General features: G+C 56.6%; 1 protein-coding gene across 2 annotated transcripts in view; it reads left to right on the top strand.

The window, feature by feature from the left end:
- LOC138759197 (host cell factor 1-like) overlaps positions 1–17,631 on the top strand; it is a 553,478-nt gene extending 535,847 nt beyond the window's left edge. Inside the window, exons 13-26 of one of the 2 annotated variants that reach the window (XM_069929256.1) lie at positions 92–320; positions 899–1,038; positions 3,420–3,558; positions 4,313–4,503; positions 5,834–5,987; positions 8,384–8,544; positions 9,264–9,621; positions 11,065–11,340; positions 11,821–11,936; positions 12,138–12,278; positions 13,108–13,293; positions 14,348–14,645; positions 15,673–15,736; positions 16,479–17,631. In XM_069929256.1, the coding sequence (XP_069785357.1) occupies positions 92–320; positions 899–1,038; positions 3,420–3,558; positions 4,313–4,503; positions 5,834–5,987; positions 8,384–8,544; positions 9,264–9,621; positions 11,065–11,340; positions 11,821–11,936; positions 12,138–12,278; positions 13,108–13,293; positions 14,348–14,645; positions 15,673–15,736; positions 16,479–16,524 (2,499 nt within the window). In that variant the 3' untranslated portion in view covers positions 16,525–17,631. Of the gene's footprint in view, positions 1–91; positions 321–898; positions 1,039–3,419; positions 3,559–4,312; positions 4,504–5,722; positions 5,988–8,383; positions 8,545–9,263; positions 9,622–11,064; positions 11,341–11,820; positions 11,937–12,137; positions 12,279–13,107; positions 13,294–14,347; positions 14,646–15,672; positions 15,737–16,478 lie in introns of both variants that reach the window. The other variant, XM_069929255.1, reaches the window with a different exon arrangement.
- The last annotated feature ends 4,486 nt before the right edge of the window (positions 17,632–22,117 follow it).

The raw sequence follows: 22,117 nt of genomic DNA, 5'->3' as shown, positions 1-22,117 counted from the left end.
ATCCTGGCCATCCCTCTCCATCATGCCACTGGATAGGGGGCCGTGATCTGCCACGGCAGGTACATGTTCACCTTGCTCTTGACTCCTGCAGACCAAGGGACCCCTGCCCCCAGGAGCTACCATCCTGAAACTGGTGACGTCCGCTGACGGGAAGCCCACCACCATCATCACCACCACGCAGGCCGCTGGTGGTCTGGTGACCAAGCCCACCATCCTGGGCATCAGCAGCGTGTCTCCCAGCAGCGGCACTAAAGCTGGCACCACCACCATCATCAAGACCATCCCCGTGTCCGCCCTTATGGCGCAGCAGGGCTCTGCAGGTAATGGGGTGGAGGGGTCTTCCATCCCCCCCACCCACCCAAGGGTGCTGTGGAAACAACCCAAACCAGCAGGGTTGGGGGGGGGGGGAAGAGAGTCAGAGAGCTCCTGGGCAGAGGGGGGCTCTGCAGCAGAGCAAGGGGGAGGTCTGTGGCAGTGAGGGAGTGTCCACAACACTGAGAGAGGGTCCCCAACACAGAGAGGGTCCAATGTCCGTGGCAGTGACAGAGGGTCCCCTTCACTGAGAGAGGGTCTGGGGAAGTGAGTGAGGATCCCCAACACTGAGAGAGTGTCTGGGGGTCTGGGGCAGTGTGAGTGAGGGTTCCCAGCACTGAGAGAGGGTCCAATGTCCAGGGCAGTGACAGAGGGTCCCCAACACAGAGAGAAGATCCAATGTACGTAGCCATGAGGGAGCATCTGGTGTGGGGATGAGCCGCAGGGCTTGGCATCAGTTCTCCTTGGGCCGATGGGGGGTTGAGGGAGTGGGGAGGGAGGGCTGATGTAAACATTGTCCGGGAGCCGGTCAACACTCTGTGATTTGTCTCTTCACCATCCCACCCCACACGTTCCTGTCCCCCAGTCACGAGCAACACTGGAATGAAGTCGCCGATCACCATCTTCACTACCAAGGTGGTAACACCAGGGACAGGAACCCCAGCCAAAATCATCACGGGTATGCCCAAGATCAGTGGAGGAGTGAGCCAGCAGGGGCTGACCCAGGTTGGTGAGCGTGGGGTGTGGGAGAGGGCGCCCAGGGTGGCATTGGGCTCGGCTCCTTTATCTGAATGCCCACAGCATTTCAGTTGTCTCCTCCGCCATCCCTTCCTCGCAAGGGCAGCGGAGCTGTCAGAGATTGGGAACAGCCCCAACGCATCCATGCTGTCCCCACCTGTGTTCAACCAAAATTCCTGTGCTGAGCCCATCTCTCTCTAACTCTTTCCCGTCCACATCCAAGCATTTCAAAGCATACATCTTTGCTCATCCCATTCCACCTTCCATCAGCTCCTCCTGGATTTTGCTGCTTAACTTTAGGGTCCAAATGCCGCCCGCCTCTTCTGGTCGCTGACAATCCTGCTCCAAAAACACAAAGATCATCCCCACCTCTCCCATTCCATTCATTCCACACACATACTCCGCATGTGGAGAAAGGTGCCCAAAAGACATCAGTGAAGAAATAAAGTGTTCAGCCCATTGAGTACCCTACCATTTCATCATGAGCTGATCCACTCTGCCACACTGCCCAACCTTCTCCCTATAATCTTTGATGACCTGGTTAATGAAGAATCTATCAATCTCTGCATTAAACACACCCAATGATCCAGCCTCCACAACAAATTCCACAGATTCACTGCCCTCAAGCTGAAGAAATTCCTCCACATTTCTGTTCCAAGCCTGAAGTGCCCTCTTGTTCAAGAATCTCCCTCCATGAGGGGAACAACCTTTCTACATCTCTGTCCATGCCTTTCAACGTTCAAAATGGTTCAATGAGATTCTCCCCTCATTTTCCTAAATTCCAACGAGTACAGGCCAAGAGACATCGAACACATATCATTCCGAGAGTGAACCTCCTCTGAATCCTCTCCAACATAAGCACATCCTTTATTAAGTGAGAAGCCCAATACATTTGGCCCCCTTGCTCACGACTGTTCCGGCCTGACGTACACAATCACAATTTATCATTATGAACATGTCACAATATTTGTTATTTTGCGGCAGCTTCACAATGCAAACATTTATGTATATCCCTCTGGAGGTGCCAATGTCCAGGGAAAGAATAAACTCCAGAGGGTTGATAACTCAGCCTGCAACATCACAGGCACCAGATCTACTCCATCGAGGACATCGACATGTGGCGGTGTCTTAAAAAAGCAACTTCTATCATCAAAGACCCCACCCAGGCCAGGCCCTCTTCACTCTGCTCCCTTCGGGGAAAAGGTCCAGGAGCCTGAAGATGAACACTCAGTGGCACAAGGACAGCTTCTTCCCCTCCGCTGATTCCTAGATGGACAATGAACCATAGACATTGCCTCACTTAGTCTTTTCATGCACTGTTTCTATTTAATTTTATAAGGTGGTTTATATAAATGTTTGCACTGTGATGCTGCCGTAAAACAACGAATTTCGTAACACGTTCTTGACGGTGTATTCTGATTCTGGTACAGGTGGGAGAGAATCAGATACAGGGCGGGAAAATTTGAGTACAGGCCGGGGAGATTCGGGTGTTGGCTGTGGAGATTCTTACACAGGCCAGGGAGATTCAGAAACTCTCAGGACATCATTCCATTGGGCACAACTGTGTGGACCATCGTCGTGTTTGGGATGAGAAGGGGTACAAGAATCAGGATAACTGAGAGCCTCTGGAACCTAAGCAGATGTGGTCTCACTCTGGACCTAGTGAGGAGTGGTGAGCACCCTGGCCATTCCACTTCGTGCTGCAACACGGGGCCCCTTGTCCCGTCTCAGATTTATTGTCAATACAAATATAACATCACATACGACCCTGAGATTCTTTTTCCTGTGGGCCAGGCAGAATTACCACTTACTGGCAGTTCAAAAAAATCTACACAATGTAAACAGATAAAGAAATGTGAACAAAGTGTAATGCGAAGAGAAAAAGAATCAATAAAGTGCACAAGTAAGAGTCCTTAAATGAGCCCCTGATTGAGTTTGTCATTGGGGAGCCTGATGGTGGAGGGGTAACAACTGTTCCTGAACCTTGTTGTGTGAGTCTTGTGGCCCCGAGTCCTCTTTCCTAATGGCAGCAGCAAGAACATCGCTGATGGATGGCAGTGTTCCCTAAAGATGTCTCAATGGTGGGTGAGGGTTTGACCGTGATATCCTGGGCTGTGTCCACCACATTTTACAGGGTTTTGCACTTAGGGGTATTGGTGTCCACGTACAAGACCATGATGCAGCCAGTCAGCACTTTCCTCTACACCTATGTAGAAATTTGTCAGAATTTCTGCCGTCATATCAAACTTCCACAAACTCCTGAGGAAGTAGTCTAGGGAAGATCCTCCGTGATAGTGACTCACAAGTTCAATGTGCTCACCTTGTCTCCCCAAATATCACTGGAGTGTAACCCTCTGCTCTTTCGGCAGGTGCTACTGAAGGGAGCTCCAGGCCAGCCTGGCACCATTCTGCGGACTGTACCAATGAGCGGGATGAGGCTGGTCACACCAGTGACAGTGTCTGCAGTGAAGCCGGCCGTCACCACACTGGTAGTGAAGGGGACAACGGGTAGGTGAAGCCGAAGTGTGTTGGCACCGACAAGAAGGTGGGGGTACTCCCACGCCCCAAGTGGGAGGCAGTGAGTCCTGGACCCTCTCCAGGGGGCAAGGGACAGTTTTCTGCAGTGCCTTCAGGCCCTGAGATGATTCATGGGAGGTTGAGTATGTAGCAGTGGGAAGAGCAGTAGCCTCTGTCCCCTTAATGGCTGTTCGAGAGGGTGGGTGGCCTTTTGTCCATTCAATCCCTGCTGGCTCTTGGCCATGCATTGCGCTTCATCCCATTCATTACACTCCAAACTGTTCACTCCGTCTCTCTCTCTCTCTCTCCCCCTTCTCTCTCTCCCCCTTCTCTCTCTCCCCCTTCTCTCTCTCCCCCTTCTCTCTCTCCCCCTTCTCTCTCTCCCCCTTCTCTCTCTCCCCTTCTCTCGCTCCCCTTCTCTCGCTCCCCTTCTCTCGCTCCCCCTTCTCTCGCTCCCCCCTCTCTCGCTCCCCCCTCTCTCGCTCCCCCTTCTCTCGCTCCCCCTTCTCTCGCTCCCCCTTCTCTCGCTCCCCTCGCTCCTCGCTCCGTCCCCTCCTCGCCTCACCCCCCTCCCCACTTTTTGCTCTCTCCCCTCCTCCCTCCCCTTCTCTCCCCTCCCCTTCTCCCTCTCCCCCCTTACTTCCTCTCCAAATGCTCCCCCTTCTCCACTCCCATCTTTCTCTCCATCTATGGGTAGTTTCCCCCACCACAGTTGGCCCTGATCCTCATACCCTTTCTCCATCAGGTGTTACCACGCTGGGGACTGTGACGGCCTCAGTGGGAGTGAGTCCAGCAGCGGGCACCACCAGCCTCACTGGGACGGTTGGCTGCTTCTCCAGCCAGCTAATCAACCCAGCTGTCATCACAGTGTCCACGCCACAGGCAGGCCTGGCTGCGGCCAGCAGCCTCTCCAACCCGCCCAGCATCTCCATGCAGGTGAGGTGCCTCGTTCCGCTCCGTCCCCTTCCCACTGTGGTCCTACCCCTTCCACTTTTCCTAATCCTGTCCATAAGTATGTTCCCCTCACCCTCTTCCCCCTCACCCTCTTCCCCCCCTCGCCCTCTTCCCCCCTCGCCCTCTTCCCCCCTCGCCCTCTTCCCCCTCGCCCTCTTCCCCCTCGCCCTCTTCCCCCCGCCCTCTTCCCCTCGCCCTCTTCCCCCTCGCCCTCTTCCCCCTCGCCCTCTTCCCCCTCGCCTTCCCCCCTCGCCCTCTTCCCCCCTCGCCCTCTTCCCCCCTCGCCCTCTTCCCCCCTCGCCCTCTTCCCCCTCGCCCTCTTCCCCCCTCGCCCTCTTCCCCCCTCGCCCTCTTCCCCCCTCGCCCTCTTCCCCCCTCGCCCTCTTCCCCCCTCGCCCTCTTCCCCCCTCGCCCTCTTCCCCCCCTCGCCCTCTTCCCCCTCGCCCTCTTCCCCCTCGCCCTCTTCCCCCTCGCCCTCTTCCCCCTCGCCCTCTTCCCCCTCGCCCTCTTCCCCCTCGCCCTCTTCCCCCTCGCCCTCTTCCCCCTCGCCCTCTTCCCCCTCGCCCTCTTCCCCCTCGCCCTCTTCCCCCTCGCCCTCTTCCCCCTCGCCCTCTTCCCCCTCGCCCTCTTCCCCCTCGCCCTCTTCCCCCTCGCCCTCTTCCCCCTCGCCCTCTTCCCCCCTGCCCTCTTCCCCCCGCCCTCTTCTCCCCGCCCTCTTCCCCCTCGCCCTCTTCCCCCTCGCCCTCTTCACCCTCGCCCTCTTCCCCCTCGCCCTCTTCCCCCTCGCCCTCTTTCCCCTCGCCCTCTTCCCCCCGCCCTCTTCCCCCTCGCCCTCTTCCCCCTCGCCCTCTTCCCCCTCGCCCTCTTCCCCCTCGCCCTCTTCCCCCTTGCCCTCTTCCCCCCCCTCGCAGTCTTCTCCACCCGCCCCCCACACCGCTGCCATCCCCTCTCACCATCCCTGTGCTCTCCCCCCACAGAGGGATGGAAACTGTGTGCATTCCCCGTGCCCCTCCCACCATCCCCGGGGCCCCCCACCATCCCTGTGGCGTCTCCCCCCACCGTCCCCGTGTTGCCCCCCCCCACCGTTCCCATGGCACCGCCCCCACCGTCCCCTTGGCACCCCCCCCCTCACCGTCCCCTTGGCGCCCCCCCCCACCATCCCCGTGCCCCCCCCTCACCTTCCCCATGCTCCCCCCCACAGCCTCCTGCTGAGCCAGCCCGTGTCACACTAATCGCTACACCGGGTGGGGTTGAGGCGTCGTCGATCCAGGACCTGCCGGTCACCATCTTGGCTTCTCCCACGGCGGAGCAGCCGGGCCTTGTGTCAGCGCCGGAATCCGCTCCCGGTGAAGGGCAGGCAGCCTCTGGAGCCCCCCTCGTTTGCTCCAACCCACCCCACGAGACGTCGGACACCAACACCACCAACACTGCTACCACCGTCACCGCCAACATGGGCGCCAACCAAGGTAAGGAACCAAGCCAAACGGTGGGTACATTCGGCTCCTCTCCTCCCTTCTGGCCCTGCCACGGTCCACTTTGCCAACTGTTTTCCTTATCCCTCTCTACGGACCTGGCCACACTCCCCCAGATGCCTCACTTGCTCCCAACACTCGGTTATCATCCCCACCCCATCTCTGTGCGGAGCAAGAACCCCTCTGTCCCCTTCAAACCTTGCCCCTCTCACCTCAGCACAGAACACGACAGAAAAAGGCCCTTCAGCCCTTCTAGTCTGTTGCGATCTATCACTCTGACCTGCAACTGGACCAGACCCCTCTTGTCCACGTACATGTCCAAAACAAGGGTATGTGCTGTTAATTGTCCACAATAGATTCTGTGACATTGGGCGTTAAGCGATGTGAACATTGTGCAAACACCAGCTCATTTACCTGTAAACTTTTTATTTGTACCTAAGGATTAGTTTAAGGACCAACACAGGGCTGTGGGGAGAGAGCGGGGCAGTGGGATTAGTGTGGGGAGAGAGCGGGGCAGTGGGATTAGTGTGGGGAGAGAGCGGGGCAGTGGGATCAGTGTTGAGAGAGAGAGGGGCAGTGGGATCAGAGTTGAGAGGGAGTGGGGCAGTGGGATCAGTGTGGGGAATGAGCGGAGCAGTGGGATCAGTGTGGGGAGAGAGGGGGATCGGTGTAGGGATCGATACGGGGCTGTGGAGAGAGTGGGGCAGTGGGATCAGTGTGAGGACCGATATGGGGCTGTGGAGAGAGAGTGGGACAATGGGATCAGTGTGAGGACCAATCCAGGTCTGTGGGGAGAGAGCGGGGAAGTGGGATCAGTGTGAGGACCGACCCGGGGATGTGGGGAGAGAGCGGGGAAGTGGGATCAGTGTGAGGACCAATCCAGGTCTGTGGGGAGAGAGCGGGTCAGTAGGATCAGTGTGAGGACTGACATGGGGCTGTGGGGAAAGAGCGGGTCACTTAGATCAGTGTGGGGACGTACATGAGGCTGTGGGGAGAGTGGAACGAAGCTTCCTCCTCTCTGCTCCTCTTGCAGCGCTGAGCTCCCTCCTCTCTGCTCCTCTCACGGCGCTGCTCCCTCCTCACCTCTCGTGGTGCTGAGCTCCCTCCTCTCATGGCGCTGAGCTCCCTCCTCTCGTGGCGCTGAGCTCCCTCCTCATGGTGCTGAGCTCCCTCCTCGTGGCGCTGAGCTCCCTGCTTGTGGTGCTGAGCTCCCTGCTTGTGGCGCTGAGCTCCCTCCTCTCCTCTCGTGGCGCTGAGCTCCCTCCACTCGTGGCACTGAGCTCCTCTCATGGCGCTGAGCTCCTCTCGTGGCGTTGAGCTCCTCTCGTGGCGCTGAGCTCCTCTCATGGCGCTGAGCTCCTCTCGTGGCGCTGAGCTCCTCTCGTGGCGCTGAGCTCCTCTCGTGGCACTGAGCTCCTCTCGTGGCGCTGAGCTCCTCTCGTGGCGCTGAGCTCCTCTCGTGGCGCTGAGCTCCTCTCGTGGCGCTGAGCTCCTCTCGTGGCGCTGAGCTCCTCTCGTGGCGCTGAGCTCCCTCCTCTCCTCTCGTGGCACTGAGCCTCCTCCTCTCGTGGCGCTGATCTCCCTCCTCTCGTGGCACTGAGCTCCCTCCTCGCCTCCTCTCGTGGCGCTGAGCTCCCTCCTCGCCTCCTCTCGTGGCGCTGAGCTCCCTCCTCGCCTCCTCTGTCGTGGCGCTGAGCTCCCTCCTTGTCTCCTCTCTCGTGGCGCTGAGCTCCCTCACCTCCTCTCTCGTGGCGCTGAGCTCCTCTCGTGGCGCTCAGCTCCCTCCTCTCCTCTCGTGGCACTGAGCCTCCTCTCCTCTCGTGGTGCTGATCTCCCTCCTCTCGTGGCACTGAGCTCCCTCCTCGCCTCCTCTCGTGGCGCTGAGCTCCCTCCTCACCTCCTCTCATGGCGCTGAGCTCCCTCCTCGCCTCCTCAGTCGTGGCGCTGAGCTCCCTCCTCGTCTCCTCTCTCGTGGTGCTGAGCTCCCTCGCCTCCTCTCTCATGGCGCTGAGCTCCCTCGCCTCCTCTCTCATGGCGCTGAGCTCCCTCCTCACCTCCTCTCTCGTGGCGCTGAGCTCCCTCCTCGCCTCTCTCGCGTTGCTGAGCTCCCTCCTCGCCTCTCTCGCTGCGTTGAGCTCCCTCCTCGCCTCTCTCGCAGTGCTGAGCTCCCTCCTCGCCTCTCTCGTGGCGCTGAGCTCCCTCCTCACCTCCTCTCCCACAGCGCTGAGCTATCTCCTCGCCGCCCCTCCCACAGTACAGAGCTCCTTCCTCACTGCCCCCACTGCAGCGTGGAACTTCTTCCTCGCCCTCCCAAACACACTCCTTCTCCTCCTCCTCTCCTCTCACTTGGTTTCACACCTCGAGCCGCCTGCCTCCTCTTTTCTCCGCAGTCCAGCCGCCACCCACTAACACCCAGGGCCTCCCGGAGACGGTTCACGGCGAGACAGCAACGGCAGGCACCACCAACACCGCCACTACCGTGTCCGCAGCACAGAGCGGAGCCAACACCACCGTCACCCAGTCCACGCCCACCCCTGGCCCTTCCATCCCGGTAAGTGGGGAGGGGAGACCTCCGCTCCAGTCCACCACCTTCGCTCGCGATGAGAGCAGGGTCCCATCCGTCCCTGGCCCTTCCATCCTGGTAAGTGGGGAGGAGCGACCTCCGCTCCAGTCTACCACCTTCCCTCGCAATGAGAGCAGGGTCCCATCCTTTTCTGAGGCCAACCAGGGCATCCCAGACAAGGGGTTGTTGTTTAGGACCAAAGGGCATCACAAGAATTTCACTATGTCCTGGTTAGCAAGCGTCCCCAGATATCTCCAAAAACAGTTAATCTTGGCTGGGAGGAATAAAAATTCTTGTCTTATAGAAAGGGATGAGCACAAATTGAAGCTCATTCATTCATCGCAGATGTTTTGTGTCAGACACAGAGTGAAGCTCCCTCTGCACCGGCCCATCACACACTCCAGGGGTCAGACACAAAGTGAAGCTCCCTCCGCACCGTCCCATTACACACTCTCGGGGTTAGACACAAAGTGAAGTTCCCTTTACACTGACCCATCACACACTCACAGAATCAGACACAGTGAAGCACCCTCTGCACCGTCCCATCACACACTTCCAGGGTCAGACACAGAGTGAAGCTCCCTCCACGTCGTCTCGTCATTCACTCCTAGGATACGGGTTGGGCAGGTGAGTAGTTTTGGTTGTGTTTGTAACAAAATAATTTATTTTCCCTCCCCCTTGCGCCTTCCCCTCAATTCTCCTTTCAGAACGTCCCCACGATATCAGAAGGAACCAATGTCACCATGGCGACCCAGCAGCCTGCGACTTCGGCGTCAGAGCAGGAGCCGGTGGCTGACCCCTTGCCAGCGGCAAGTGAGGACTCTCCTCCTGCTGAGTCCTTGCCACTATCTGGCGTGTCCGAGCAGGCGTCCCCTGAGCGGCTCACCCCGCCGCAGGAGCTGATGGCAGACCCCCCACCGGGCCCAGGAGAGCTGACTGGCCTGACGCCCGAGGAACTGGCGGTGACAGCAGCAGCAGAGGCAGCGGAGCAGGCCGCCGTGTCGGATGAGGTGCAGGCCCTGGCACTGCAGGCCGTGCTACAGGCTGCCCAGCAAGCCGCAATGGGTAGGTACGGCAGAACCAGCAGCAAAGCAGGTCTCTCCGCAGGCTCACCATGGCACAGAGCCCGGGTCGATCAGGCTTACTGCGTCCCAGAGCCTAGTTCAATTACTCATCATGGCACAGAGCTTGGTGCGTCCATGCTCGCGGCGGAACAGAGCCCGGAGCGAATGTACTCACTATGGCAAAGAGCCTGGCTTCTCTGTTCTGTGGCACAGAGCCTGGTTCAACCGTACTCACCGCGGCTCAGAGTACATGAATCCATGCTCACAGCGCCACAGATCCTGTTGTGAATGTACTCACTGTGGCATGGAGCCTGGTGTGAATGTACTCACTGTGGCACGGAGCCTGGTGTGAATGTACTCACTGCAGCACGGAGCCTGGTTGCACCGTACCGCGGCCCGAATCCCAGTTCAACCATACTCACCACGGCCCAGGGCCCAGTTCAACCGTACTCACCGCGGCCCAGAGCCCAGTTCAACCGTACTCACTGCGGCCCAGAGCCCAGTTCAACCGTACTCACCGCGGCCCAGAGCCCAGTTCAACCGTACTCACCGCGGCCCAGAACCCGGTGTGTCCATGCTCACGCAGCACAGAGCCCGGTGCGACTACTCACTGCAGCCCAGAGCCTGGTTGCACCGTGCCACAGGTCAGAGCCTGGTTCAACCGTACTCCTCATGGCACAGACCCTGGTTTGACCAGTTCAACCAGGCTCACCATGGCGCAAAGCCCAGTTTGAGTTCTGTGTGTGTGCCTGCCTGTCCACGTGTGTGCCTCAGTGACTGTGTGGGAGCACGTATCTCGGTTTGCGTGTTTGGAGTGGACACTTTCTCCCACATCTCAGAGACGTGCATGTCGTCACATTAAACGGCTACCATGAATTGCGTGTGAAGGAGTGGGGGTGGTTCGGGGGAAAATCGGTCAGCGTGAATATGGGGAGAATAAACATTGGGATTTGTGTGGGCTGAGCATGAATGGGTGGTTGGAGGGTCAGCATAGTCCCAACGGGCCAAATGGCACGTTTCCCTGCGGTTCCCGTCATCGACAGGACGATGTGTCCTGTTTGTGGTGGACCCTCTTGTCCTCCACATGTGCACAATGTCAAGGACAATAAACTGGTAGACTGAAGGCAGGATTGAGGAGGGATTGCTTCTCCTGGAGAGGGGCAGTCCAGGGAATTCCCTCTCCCAGTTAAATGGATTTGGAACGTTGAATCATGGGGGATTGAAGTGGGGATCAGACGGGGATGTGGAGCTGAATCCACGGCCAGATTGCCCCTGATCTTGCTGAACGGGCAAGTAGACTCAACGTGAGAGGGAATAATTTTGGGATTGGTGGGCTGGCAGAGACTTGATGGGCTGGCGGGTCTGATGGGGGGGGGGGGGGGCGGGGGATTGACAGGAGGAGGTAATTTGCTGACATGTGTCTGTGTGTTCTCCCCCCACCCAGGGAGCAGTGAGCCGATGGAGACGGGGCAGCCACTCCACGAGGCGGACCTGAGCCAGCTGGGAGTGGAGGGGCAGCCAGCGGCCCTTCCCCTGGCAGTGCTAGCCCACCAGGACCTGGCTGTGCTGGTGCAGCAGCAGGCGGAGGAGGAGGGGGGCCGAGGTCAATCACAGCTCCCCACCGAGGCCCTGGCTCCAGCAGACAGCCTCAACGACCCATCGGCCGAGAGCAATGGGCTGGGGGCTGCCCCAGGTCTCCTGTCGGCTAGGACCTCTGAGAGTACGTGTTCCCCTTCGCCCCTGGATCCCGCAGAGTATATATCCCTGCCTCCCCCTCTCCCCACTTCATTGCCGTCCCTCCCAATCACACACTCCCCCGCATCCCCCTCCCTTCCTTCTACCCTCCACCCCGTCCCCTTCCTCTCCCTTTGTCTCCCTCCTTCCCTCCCTCCCCATTGCCATCCTCCAGACCCCCTCCCATCTTGCCAGCCCCCTCTTTCCATCCCCCCTCCCTCCTTCCCCCCTCCCTCTTTCCCTCCCTCCCCACTGCCATCCCTCCAGATCACAAACACAGACCCCCCTCCCATCCTGCTCTCCCACCTCTCTCCTTGCCCCCTCCTTCCCTCCCCACTATCATCCCTCCAGATCACTATCACAGACTCCCCTCGCTGGCCCCCTCTCCCCTCTGCCATTGTCCAGACCACAGTTGCAGGACCCCTCCACCTACCACAGCCTCTCACCTGCTCCTCTTGCCCTCCAGGTTTGGCTCCGTCCAGCTCCCTGGCTTCTCCGCAGCCCGTGGTCACTGGCTCGGCAAAGCTGGAGGCTGCAGCTACCCTGGCCGAGGTAGCAAATGGCATCGAGGCCGCCGGCTCGGTAAGCTGTGAGAGTGGGGAGAGGGAGAGGGTGGGGGAAGAGGCATAGGATGGGGGGCGTGGGAGGAGTTGGGAGGGAGGGGAAGGGATGGGAGAGAGGAGGCTGGGGAGAAGTTTGACTGGTGAGGGGAGGGAGGAGAGACGGGGAGAATGGTTACCCACCCCCCGGGCTGGCCCCCATTTAACACCCCCCCCTTCACAGAAAGCTGAGCCTCCCAGTGTGACCCCGAAGCCCCCTGTGAAGAAGGAACAGAACCAATGGATGGACGTGGGAGTGATCAAGGGGACGAGTTCAGTGGTGACGCACTATCACCTCCCGGCTGACGGCTCGACGCCCAGAGAGGTGAGGACCCCTGAGGTGGGAACAGTATGGATGGCTGGCGGGGGGGGGGAGAGTGTGGTGGAGAGGAGCATGGGGAACGTGGAGAGTTGAGCGGGAGATGGCGTGGAGTATGTGGAGGGGTTCATGGGGAAAGGGCCGGGCAGGATGGGAGAGAGTTACATGGAATCTGGGAGGTGAGCGGGGAAGTGGGACACGGTTGCTGCGGTAACATGGCTCTTTATAAAGGCCATAACATCTGGGGCTGCTGCACTCTTCTCTCCCTCCCCACATCTCTCATTTTCCCCCCACTCGTTCCCTCTCTCCTCCTCTTCCTCCCCTCCCTCTCCTCCTCCCCTCCCCCTCCTCCCCCTCCCCCTCCTCCCCCTCTTCCTCCTCCCCCTCTTCCTCCTCCCCCTCTTCTCCCCCTCTTCCTCCTCCCCCCTCTTCCTCCTCCCCCTCTTCCTCCTCCCCCTCTTCCTCCTCCCCCTCTTCCTCCTCCCCCTCTTCCTCCTCCCCCTCTTCCTCCTCCCCCTCTTCCTCCTCCCCCTCTTCCTCCTCCCCCTCTTCCTCCTCCCCCTCTTCCTCCTCCCCCTCTCCTCTCCCCCTCTCCTCTCCCCCTCCCCCTCCTCCCCTCTCTCCCTCCACTCCTACCCTCCACTGCCCCGCTCCTCCTCCCATTCCTCTCCTCCTCCCTGTTCTCCCTCTCCATTTCCCACTCTCCTTCCCCTCCTATTTCTCCCTCTCCTCCTCCCCACTCTCCCCATTCCTCATTTTCCCCCTCCCATTAATCTCTCCCCTTACTCCCTCCTGTTACCTCCATTCTTCCCTCCTGTACATGCTCACCTTGCAGGACGACTCAGTTCCTCTTCCGGACTACAGCCAACTGAAACGCCAGGAGCTGCAGCCAGGCACCGCCTACAAGTTCCGGGTTGCCGGCATCAACGCTTGCGGCCGGGGACCCTTCAGCGATATCTCGGCCTTCAAGACCTGCCTGCCAGGATTCCCTGGGGCTCCCTGCGCCATCAAGATTAGCAAGGTGAGTGATGGGGTGGGAACTACCCAACCTCGTGTGCGATTGCCACCCACAATGGTCACTGCTGTCTCCCACATCCCAAAGACTCTGGAATCAATCTCGCTGAGGAGAATGGAGATGGCACAAGATATTGGAGCAGAAGTAAGCCTATCAAGTCTAGCCCGTCATTCTAACCATGAGTTGATCCATCCTCCCACTCAGCCCCCACTCCTGGCCTTTTCCCCATAACACTCGATGCCCAGCAACCTCACTTCCATTGCCACCCGTGGCAACAAGTTTCACAGACTCACCGCCCTCTGGCTGAAGAAATTCTTCCGCATCTCTGATTAAATTGATGACCTTTTACCCTGAAGTTGTGCCTTCTTGGCTTAGATTCCCCAACCATGGGATACATTCTTGTCCAGGCCTTTCACCATTTGAAATGCCTCTATGAGCTCCCCACCCCCCCCCCCCCCACTCCACCCATCCTTCTGTCCTCCAAACGAGTACAGTCCAGGAGGCAACAATTGTGCCTCATATGCTAACCTTTTCATTACTGGTATCATTCTAGTAAATTTCTGAACCGTCTCCAACGCCACCACGTCTCTTCTCAAATACGTCACACAGTTCTCCACGTGAGGACTCACCAGTGCCTTATAGAGTCTCAACGTCATGTCCCTCTCTTGTATACTTATCCCTCTAGAAATGAACGTTCAAAGTTGAGGGAGGGAAGTGAGGGCCAGGGTGAGGGAGGGGACTGGTGCGGGAGGGAGGGAGATGGCAGGGAGAGGGATGGGGGGTGGCAGGGAAGGGTGAGAGGGAATGGAGAGGTGCACATGTCGGGGATGAGTAAATTTGGGCTGTGGGATGGGACTCTGGTCTGTGTGGGGAGTGTGTGAGGGAGGGGATGAGTGTGGGAGAGAGGAATGAGACTGATGGGGGTGTGTGTGTGTGTGTGTGTGTGGGGATGAATGTGAGGGAGAGGGGTGGGAGGGAACAGATACGGACATGTGAGTGAGGGATGGGTACATTCGGCCCCTGGAGCAGACTCGGAACTGACCTATTACTTGCCCTGCAGAGCCCGGACGGTGCCCACCTGACATGGGAGCCTCCCTCCATGACATCAGGCAAGATCATCGAGTATTCGGTCTATCTGGCCATACAGAGCAGCCAAACCCTGGAGCTGAAGGCCAATACCCCTGCCCAGCTGGCCTTCATGCGGGTGTACTGCGGACCCAAGCCCTCGTGCCTGGTGCAGACAACCAACCTGTCAAATGCCCACATTGACTTCACCACCAAACCTGCCATCATCTTCAGGATAGCAGCGAAGAATGAGAAAGGCTACGGACCAGCCACTCAAGTCAGGTGGCTGCAAGGTGCGATGACAGTTCAGACCCCTCCCTCCTTCCGCCTGCTTCCCTCCTTCCGCCTGCCTCCCCCCCTTCTGCCTGCCTCCCCCCTTCCGCCTGCCTCCCCCCTTCCGCCTGCCTCCCCCCTTCCGCCTGCCTCCCCCCTTCCGCCTGCCTCCCCCCTTCCGCCTGCCTCCCCCCTTCCGCCTGCCTCCCCCTTCCGCCTGCCTCCCCCCTTCCGCCTGCCTCCCCCCTTCCGCCTGCCTCCCCCCTTCCGCCTGCCTCCCCCCTTCCGCCTGCCTCCCCCCTTCCGCCTGCCTCCCCCCTTCCGCCTGCCTCCCCCTTCCGCCTGCCTCCCCCCTTCCGCCTGCCTCCCCCCTTCCGCCTGCCTTCCCCCTTCCGCCTGCCTCCCCCCTCCGCCTGCCTCCCCCCTTCCGCCTGCCTCCCCCCTTCCGCCTGCCTCCCCCCTTCCGCCTGCCTCCCCCCTTCCGCCTGCCTCCCCCCTTCCGCCTGCCTCCCCCCTTCCGCCTGCCTCCCCCCTTCCGCCTGCCTCCCCCCTTCCGCCTGCCTCCCCCCTTCCGCCTGCCTCCCCCCTTCCGCCTGCCTCCCCCCTTCCGCCTGCCTCCCCCTTCCGCCTGCCTCCCCCCCTTCCGCCTGCCTCCCCCCCTTCCGCCTGCCTCCCCCCTTCCGCCTGCCTCCCCCCTTCCGCCTGCCTCCCCCCTTCCGCCTGCCTCCCCCCTTCCGCCTGCCTCCCCCCTTCCGCCTGCCTCCCCCCTTCCGCCTGCCTCCCCCTCTCCTATTCCCTCTCCTCCTCTCCCCATTCCCTCTCTTTCTCCCTCCCTCTCTCCCCACCTACCCCCCCACCCTCTCTCCTCACCTACTCTTCTCCCTCTCACCCTTCCCCTTTCCCCCTCATCAATCTGCATCATTTCTCTTGCCCATCTCTCATTCTTTCATCCCCTGCTGGTACCCCTCCTCCCCTCTGCAGTTCCCCCCTCTCTCCGCCTGGGAAAGCTAATGTCCCACTGACTCCTACTCCTTGTGACTCTTTCAGAGACCAACAAAGATGGCTCAGCACTGAAGCCTGCAGTGAAGCGGCCTGTCACATCGCCCGATATGTAAGCACCCCTTCTCCATCCCTTGGGCAGATTCCCACCCTTGGGGAGGGAAGTGGTCGAGTGGTCCTGAACTGTCACTGCCAAAACTGGAGTCTTTCCTCTGAGATGGGGTGGGTCCACAAAATCACAACATTGGAGCAGAAGTAGGTCCATCGAGTCAGCCCCACCATTCTAATCCTTAGCTGATTCAGCCTCACTCCCAGCTTTCTCCCTGTCACCCCCGATGACCTGACTGATCAAATACCTGTGCCTTAAATCCACCCTCGGTGGGAGTCCAGGTCAAGAGGGCACAACTTCAGGATTGAATGGTGTTCGTTTAGAATAGAAATGTGGAGGGATTTCTTCAACCGGGGGTGGGGGGGGGGGGGGGGGGCAGCTAAAATTTGTTACCACAGGCAGTTGTGGGGGAAGAGATTGATCGGTTCTTGATTAGCCAGGGCATCAGAGATTGTGGGGATAAGGCCAGGCAGTGGGGGTGAGTGGGAGAATGATTGAGACATACTCAATGGACTGAATGGCTTTCTTCTGCTCCCATAATCTTAAAGATAATCTCGATGTTGAACAGCAAAAATAAAAGCCTGGTGTTACAATAAAAGTGCAAGGTACTCTTCTGGTAAGAAGTGCGAGGTACTTGTACTAAAGAGAGAAGTGCAGTGAGGAGCTGTCCTGCCAGCCCAGTTCACTCTGGGTTTCAGCCTTGCTTTCATCCCCATGCAAACCATCCATTCTCTTCTATTTCCAGGAAATCGACAAATGTTCCAAAGAAGACAAAAGCGGATGGACAGTGATTTTTGTAACCTTTCTGACATTGACCTCCTCCCCACCCCTCCCTCCCTCCCTCCTGCTCCCCTCTCCCTTACACACAAGCCGTGGGTGCAGTGATGGAGGGAATGTTTTGCCCTCTGCTGATGCCCTGAGGCCGATCCGTGGCCCCAGCCTGCACTGAACTGTGGCTCCTTGTTGAACGCAGAATGTGACTGCATTGGGATTGTGGGAGAGGGCAGATGTGACCCGGCCGACGTCACGGGGCTTCTGTTTCCATCGCCCGTGGCCTCCCCATGACACATGCCGGGAGGAAGACCAGGGCCAGAAGATGAACGCCTGTGCCACAGGGAGTCATCAGCTCATGGAGGTTTTGTTTCCCGTGCGTTCTTTTACCAGAGGAAGCAGCAGCACCGGGGATGCAACGTGAGGAAATCACCCGTGGGCAAGTGGGACTCACTCCTCGTGCCCCTCCCGCCCTCCTGCTCTCGGGTTGCTGATTGGACAGAGGAGGGACTGGGACGTGGGATCAAGGTCATCTCCCTCCTCTCAATACTGGATGGCCTGGTGAAGGAGCAGGGGCCTCAGACTGTATATAGAGCACTTCACTGTCTGCTCTCTCTTCTGCATTGTGGTCTCTGCACACCCCTCCCCCTACCCCATGTGTGTGTCTCATTCTCTCGCTCCAGGGCATACACCCTGTGGCAGCCCTCCTCTACCTCTTGCCCTCTGTGCCTCACTCTCACACAACCAAAGTTTGTCCATCCATTCAAAGCCCCAGCTCTCTCCCCTGCGCATCACCTGACCTGCTGCTTTTCCCCTTGATGTTGAGGCTACCTGCTCCCTCACACCGGATCACTCCAAGCAAGATGGAGGTGAAGAAGACTTGATTGGGTGGGGGGAGTTTTGAGGACAGTTCTGTAACAATTTGATAAATGTTTTATTTCTTCCCCCACAAGTCGATCGATATTCCCTGGGTCTCTCCCCTTTCTCTCCAGCCCCGATGATGTTTTAAGAATCCGTTGCTGCTCCCAGGAGAGTTATTGTAGCGCCCCAAATGATGTTCGTATCCTGTAGTTATGTGTCGACATTTATTTTCTTTTTAAATATCGAAAACAATATTTGAAATAGAATCCAGTGATCACGGGTGGTTCTTGAGAGAGGCTCTTGTCCCTGCCGCCCAGAGAATTCTCTCCCATGAGGCAAGGGTGGAGGACTTGCCAAGGTCGCAGCCAAGCTCCCCGGGAAGTCTGCGGCCGAGAGCCAAGGTCTGCCTGTTGAGCCCAGGTTTTCCTCCTTGGCCTATTGACCACTGGTCCAGGGCTCCTCATTGGGTGCAAATACAGCCACCTGGAGAGTAGTAGATAATTGTTTGTAAGGATGGAGGCCGGTGACAAGCGGTGTATCTCGGGGTTTGGTATTGGGACTGTTGCTGTTTGTCATATATATTAATGATCTGGAGGATGGGACGGTAAATTAGATTAGTAAATATGCAGATGATACTAAAATAGGGAGAACTGTGGATGATGAAGAGGGTTTTCAAAGATTGCAGAGGGATTTAAACTGCTTAGGGGAGAGGACAGAAAGATGACAGATGGAGTTTAATGCTGATAAGTGTGAGGTGCTTTATTTTGGAAAGAATAATCCAAGCAAGACCTATGTGGTAAGTGGGAGGGCGTTGAAGAATGCAGTGGAGCAGAAAGATCTAGGAATAACGGTGCATTGTTCCCTGAAGGTAGGACCGCGTGTGGATAGGGTGGTGAAGAAGGCCTTTAGTATGCTTGCCTATATAAATCAGTGCATAGAATATAGGAGTTGGGAAGTAATGATGAAACTGTACAAGGCATTGGTGAGGCCAAATTTAGAGTACTGTGTGCAGTTCTGGTCACCGGTTTACAGGAAGGATATTAACAAGATAGAGAGAGTGCAGAGAAAATTTACAAAAATGTTCCCTGGGTTTCAGCATCTGGAATACAAGGACAGATTGAGTAAATTAGGTCTTTATTCCTTGGAACATAGAAGGCTGAGAGGGGATTTGATAGAGGTGTTTAAAATAATGAGAGGGATAGTTGATGTGGAAAGGCTTTTCCTATTGACAATAGTAGAGATGGATACAAGAGGTCATGGGTTGAGAGTTGACGGGTAAAGGTTTAGGAGTAACATGAGGGGGAACTTCTTTACTCAGAGAGCGGTTACTGTGTGGAATGGGCTTCCGGGAAAGGTGGTGGAGGCAGGGTTAATTTTGTCATTTAAGAAAGAGTTATATGTATATGGATGGAAGGGGGATGGAGGGATATGGGCAAAGTGCAGGTAAGTGGGATTAGAGGAGGGTACTTGGATCAGTGCAGACTAGAAGGGCCAAATTGGCTTGTTTCCGTGCTGTAATTGTTATATGGTTAAACTCATCCCAAAAGCAGAAACTAGGACCGAATCTCGTGCACCCTCTAGAATCCTCATCTCAAGTCTCCGGAGTCAACTCCGCTGCAAAGCCTGGGCAAGAGGGGTGTTCGTGGCGCTGTGGATGATGGGGTCTGAGGAAAAGAGGCCTTGTGCAGGTTCAAAGACTCTTGAAGGCGGATAATATGATTCTGAAGGGATGTAGGGCACTGGCTGTCATTGGTTGGAGCGTTGAAAATGAGCAAAAGGTAATGCTCCAATTTTGAAATCTTGGTCACAATCTGTGTAATTCTGGTCACAGCTCAAGAGGACAGGAGTGACAGCACTGGGAAGGGTGCAAAGGAGATTCATCTGGATGTTGACTGTGATTGAGCACCTGGATTTGTTCTCCCTGCTGTGGAGGAGGTTAAGAGGTACATAGGGTTTGGATAGAGTGGATTGCAGGAAATGTTCCCTCGGCACAGATTTAGAGGGAACCCAAGGGGTGGGCCACCTTCAGCAATAGAGTGGTAGAAATAGAAGTCTCTGAGCCATGAAGTGTCTCAACAAGCCCTTGAATCACCAAGTATAGAAGGCTAAGGCCCAGGATGAGAGCAGTAAATATTGGGCAAAATGGCCTGTTCTGTGCAGTGTGACAATGGGCCAAATGGCCTGTTCTGTGCTGTGACTTTGTGAAAGATGTTTTGTGCTCAGTCACAAGGTGCTTTCTGGATATAGGCAATACTTCAGGTGAGGGAATAAGTTCCCAAACTACCCGCCTGCCCCACTAGTCCCCTCTCAGTGCCCAGGGACCCCCACCTTGGCCTCACTGTAATTAAAATGTGCCATTGAGCACTTGGCTTGATATGGCAGGGAGCGCCACTCACCATCCTGAAGGAGCTGCCTGTTATCATGAGGGAGGATCGCCTTGGTCTTTGAGGGCTGAAGATGGCAGGATGACCCCCCCGCCCCCCCCAACCAAAGCTCATTTTACCATCTTTCCAGTGCCCAAGCTCTCCAAATTCTTCAATTTCTAATTAAGGCTAGAGCCAGGATTCACATCTTTGATCTGTTTCTCAAATGGATGAATAGAAACACAGACCTGGTTGTACATGGGGCAACAACTGGCACAGCAGGTAGAGCCACTGCCTCAGAGATCTAAATGTATGGGGGGAGTTGTTTTCTAGAACATTACAGCACTTCAACCCTCCATGTTGTGCCGACCTATATATATTCCTACCAAAAAAAAGATACTTAACACTTCCTAGCTTGTGACCCTCTTCTTCCATCAGTCTTAAATGTCCCCAATGTTCCAGCCTCCACTACCAACCTTGGCAAGGCATTCCTGGCCCTCACAACTCTCTGTAAGGAACTTTACTCCTGACGTCTCCCCTAAACTTCCCTCCCGTCACTTTGAACAGACATCCTCTGGTGTTTGCTACTCCCGCACTTGGGAACGTGTGCTGGCCGTCCACCCTATCTATGCCATGTAAACAGTGAGAAGGATGGTGCAGTAGGTAAAGCTACTGGGTTTTTTGGAGAGATAAATTGTCCCCAATGTCGGGGAGGATTACACTGGAAAGAATCTATGGGAGAGGAGTTTGGATATGATCAGTGCGCATGTCAGCGTGGATTTGATGGGTTGAAGGATCAGTTTCCATACTGACACAAAATGGTTAGCAAAGCAAGTGGGATTTGAGGATACACAAAGGTTAAATCTGTATTTCCATACCTGGTTAGGCCAATGCTGGGGTTTTAGGTCCACTTCCAATTGAGGAAGGCGTTCCAGATCCCAGAGAAGATGCAGGAGGAAGATACCAAGACAGTGAGGGAGAAGGGCTTGTATCTGGAGATACCAGTGCATTGGGGATGGTTGATACAGAATGAACGTTGCCATTAGCAGGCTGACCGAGGTCTGGACAGGCGAGCCATCATGGTGCTAATGGAGCAGTATCTAACATAGGAATTTGATCAATGTCAGGCTGTTGTGATGCACCATGTTTTCAACTGTAAAGATGGCCACAGTTAAAATCTGTTCATTCCCAGGATACTTGGTGGTTAGGCACTGGGGATGCAGCCTGTTGCAGACTTTATTCCTCTTTCTTATCCTCTTCTCCAATTCCAAACTCACGATCCAATCCACATTTCTCCCTCTTAAACTTTTGAGCTGGGGAAGGAAGGTGCCTTATTCAACCTCCTGCATCCCAGCCACGGCAGAATAAATGTCCGAAGCTGAAATGATCTGTCACAGAATGGTACAGCACATGATTCTCTTTGCACTAATCCCATTGTTCCCCAGATACCCCTTCACCTGGAGCAAGGAGGTCTCCCCTCAACAAGACTGGGTCCCAGCACCATCGTGGTAGAATCAGCCCTTTGACCCACTGTAATACATCAGTGTGCTGGAGAAACTGTCCTTGGTCAAGGATAATAGTCCTTATTTTGCCCCAGAGGCTCAATGACTACCAAGCACTCTGTTTTACATCAATACTGCATTTCTATCAACACCTCTCCATTATATTCTATCCTTTGCCTGCACATTTCTAATGTGGCGATTCACCCTCCCGTGCACCTGTAAACTCTGACCTTGGTAATTGGTTTCAGCTGGTGGTGTGTGGTGGAGCAATGAGGTGGATTACTGCTCGACGCGTGTTTCAGGTCACATTCCTGTGTCCCGACAATTCCACCACAACTTGCAAGCTCATTCAGATTCAAGACTCTTGTAATTTTAACATACTGTGAACTTCAGCAAGGTCAGGTCCATCCAGGAAATAAACCCAGAGTGCAGTCTCCCATCGACTGAAAGCCCTAGGGACACCCACTCAATGCAGACATGCTAGACTGGCAGCAGGGTCCTTGAACCTCTGCCTGACCCATTTCCCCCTACTGACTCACTCCATACCAGCCCTGTTGCTGAACCCTAAATGTAGGTTCAAGTGCTGAGCTGAGGGTGAGGGCGCAGCGATGGGACAAAACAGCCAGACCTTCAGCAGATGCCGTGCAGAATGTCCAGTGCTCGTTCCAACTCTCAGCCTTGTGGTTACTCCATCTGGGTGAGGCATTGCCCATCCTCCCTTCCAAACCCAGAGGCCTTGGAGAGCATTTTGCCAAGACACCACCTCCCTTTTATTTCAAAGGATGGGGTTGCAGTGGAGAGGGAATCTTTCAGCCTGGATTGGAGCAGAGATGGAATAGACTGGGCTTGTTTTCTGAGGACTGACCTGATAGAGGAGGGTGAGTGAA

This window comes from Narcine bancroftii, chromosome 3 (assembly GCF_036971445.1).
Source record: "Narcine bancroftii isolate sNarBan1 chromosome 3, sNarBan1.hap1, whole genome shotgun sequence".
Lineage (NCBI taxonomy): Eukaryota > Metazoa > Chordata > Chondrichthyes > Torpediniformes > Narcinidae > Narcine > Narcine bancroftii.
The sequence above is the reverse complement of the archived record's forward strand: the minus strand, read 5'-3'. Positions and strand labels throughout refer to the sequence as shown.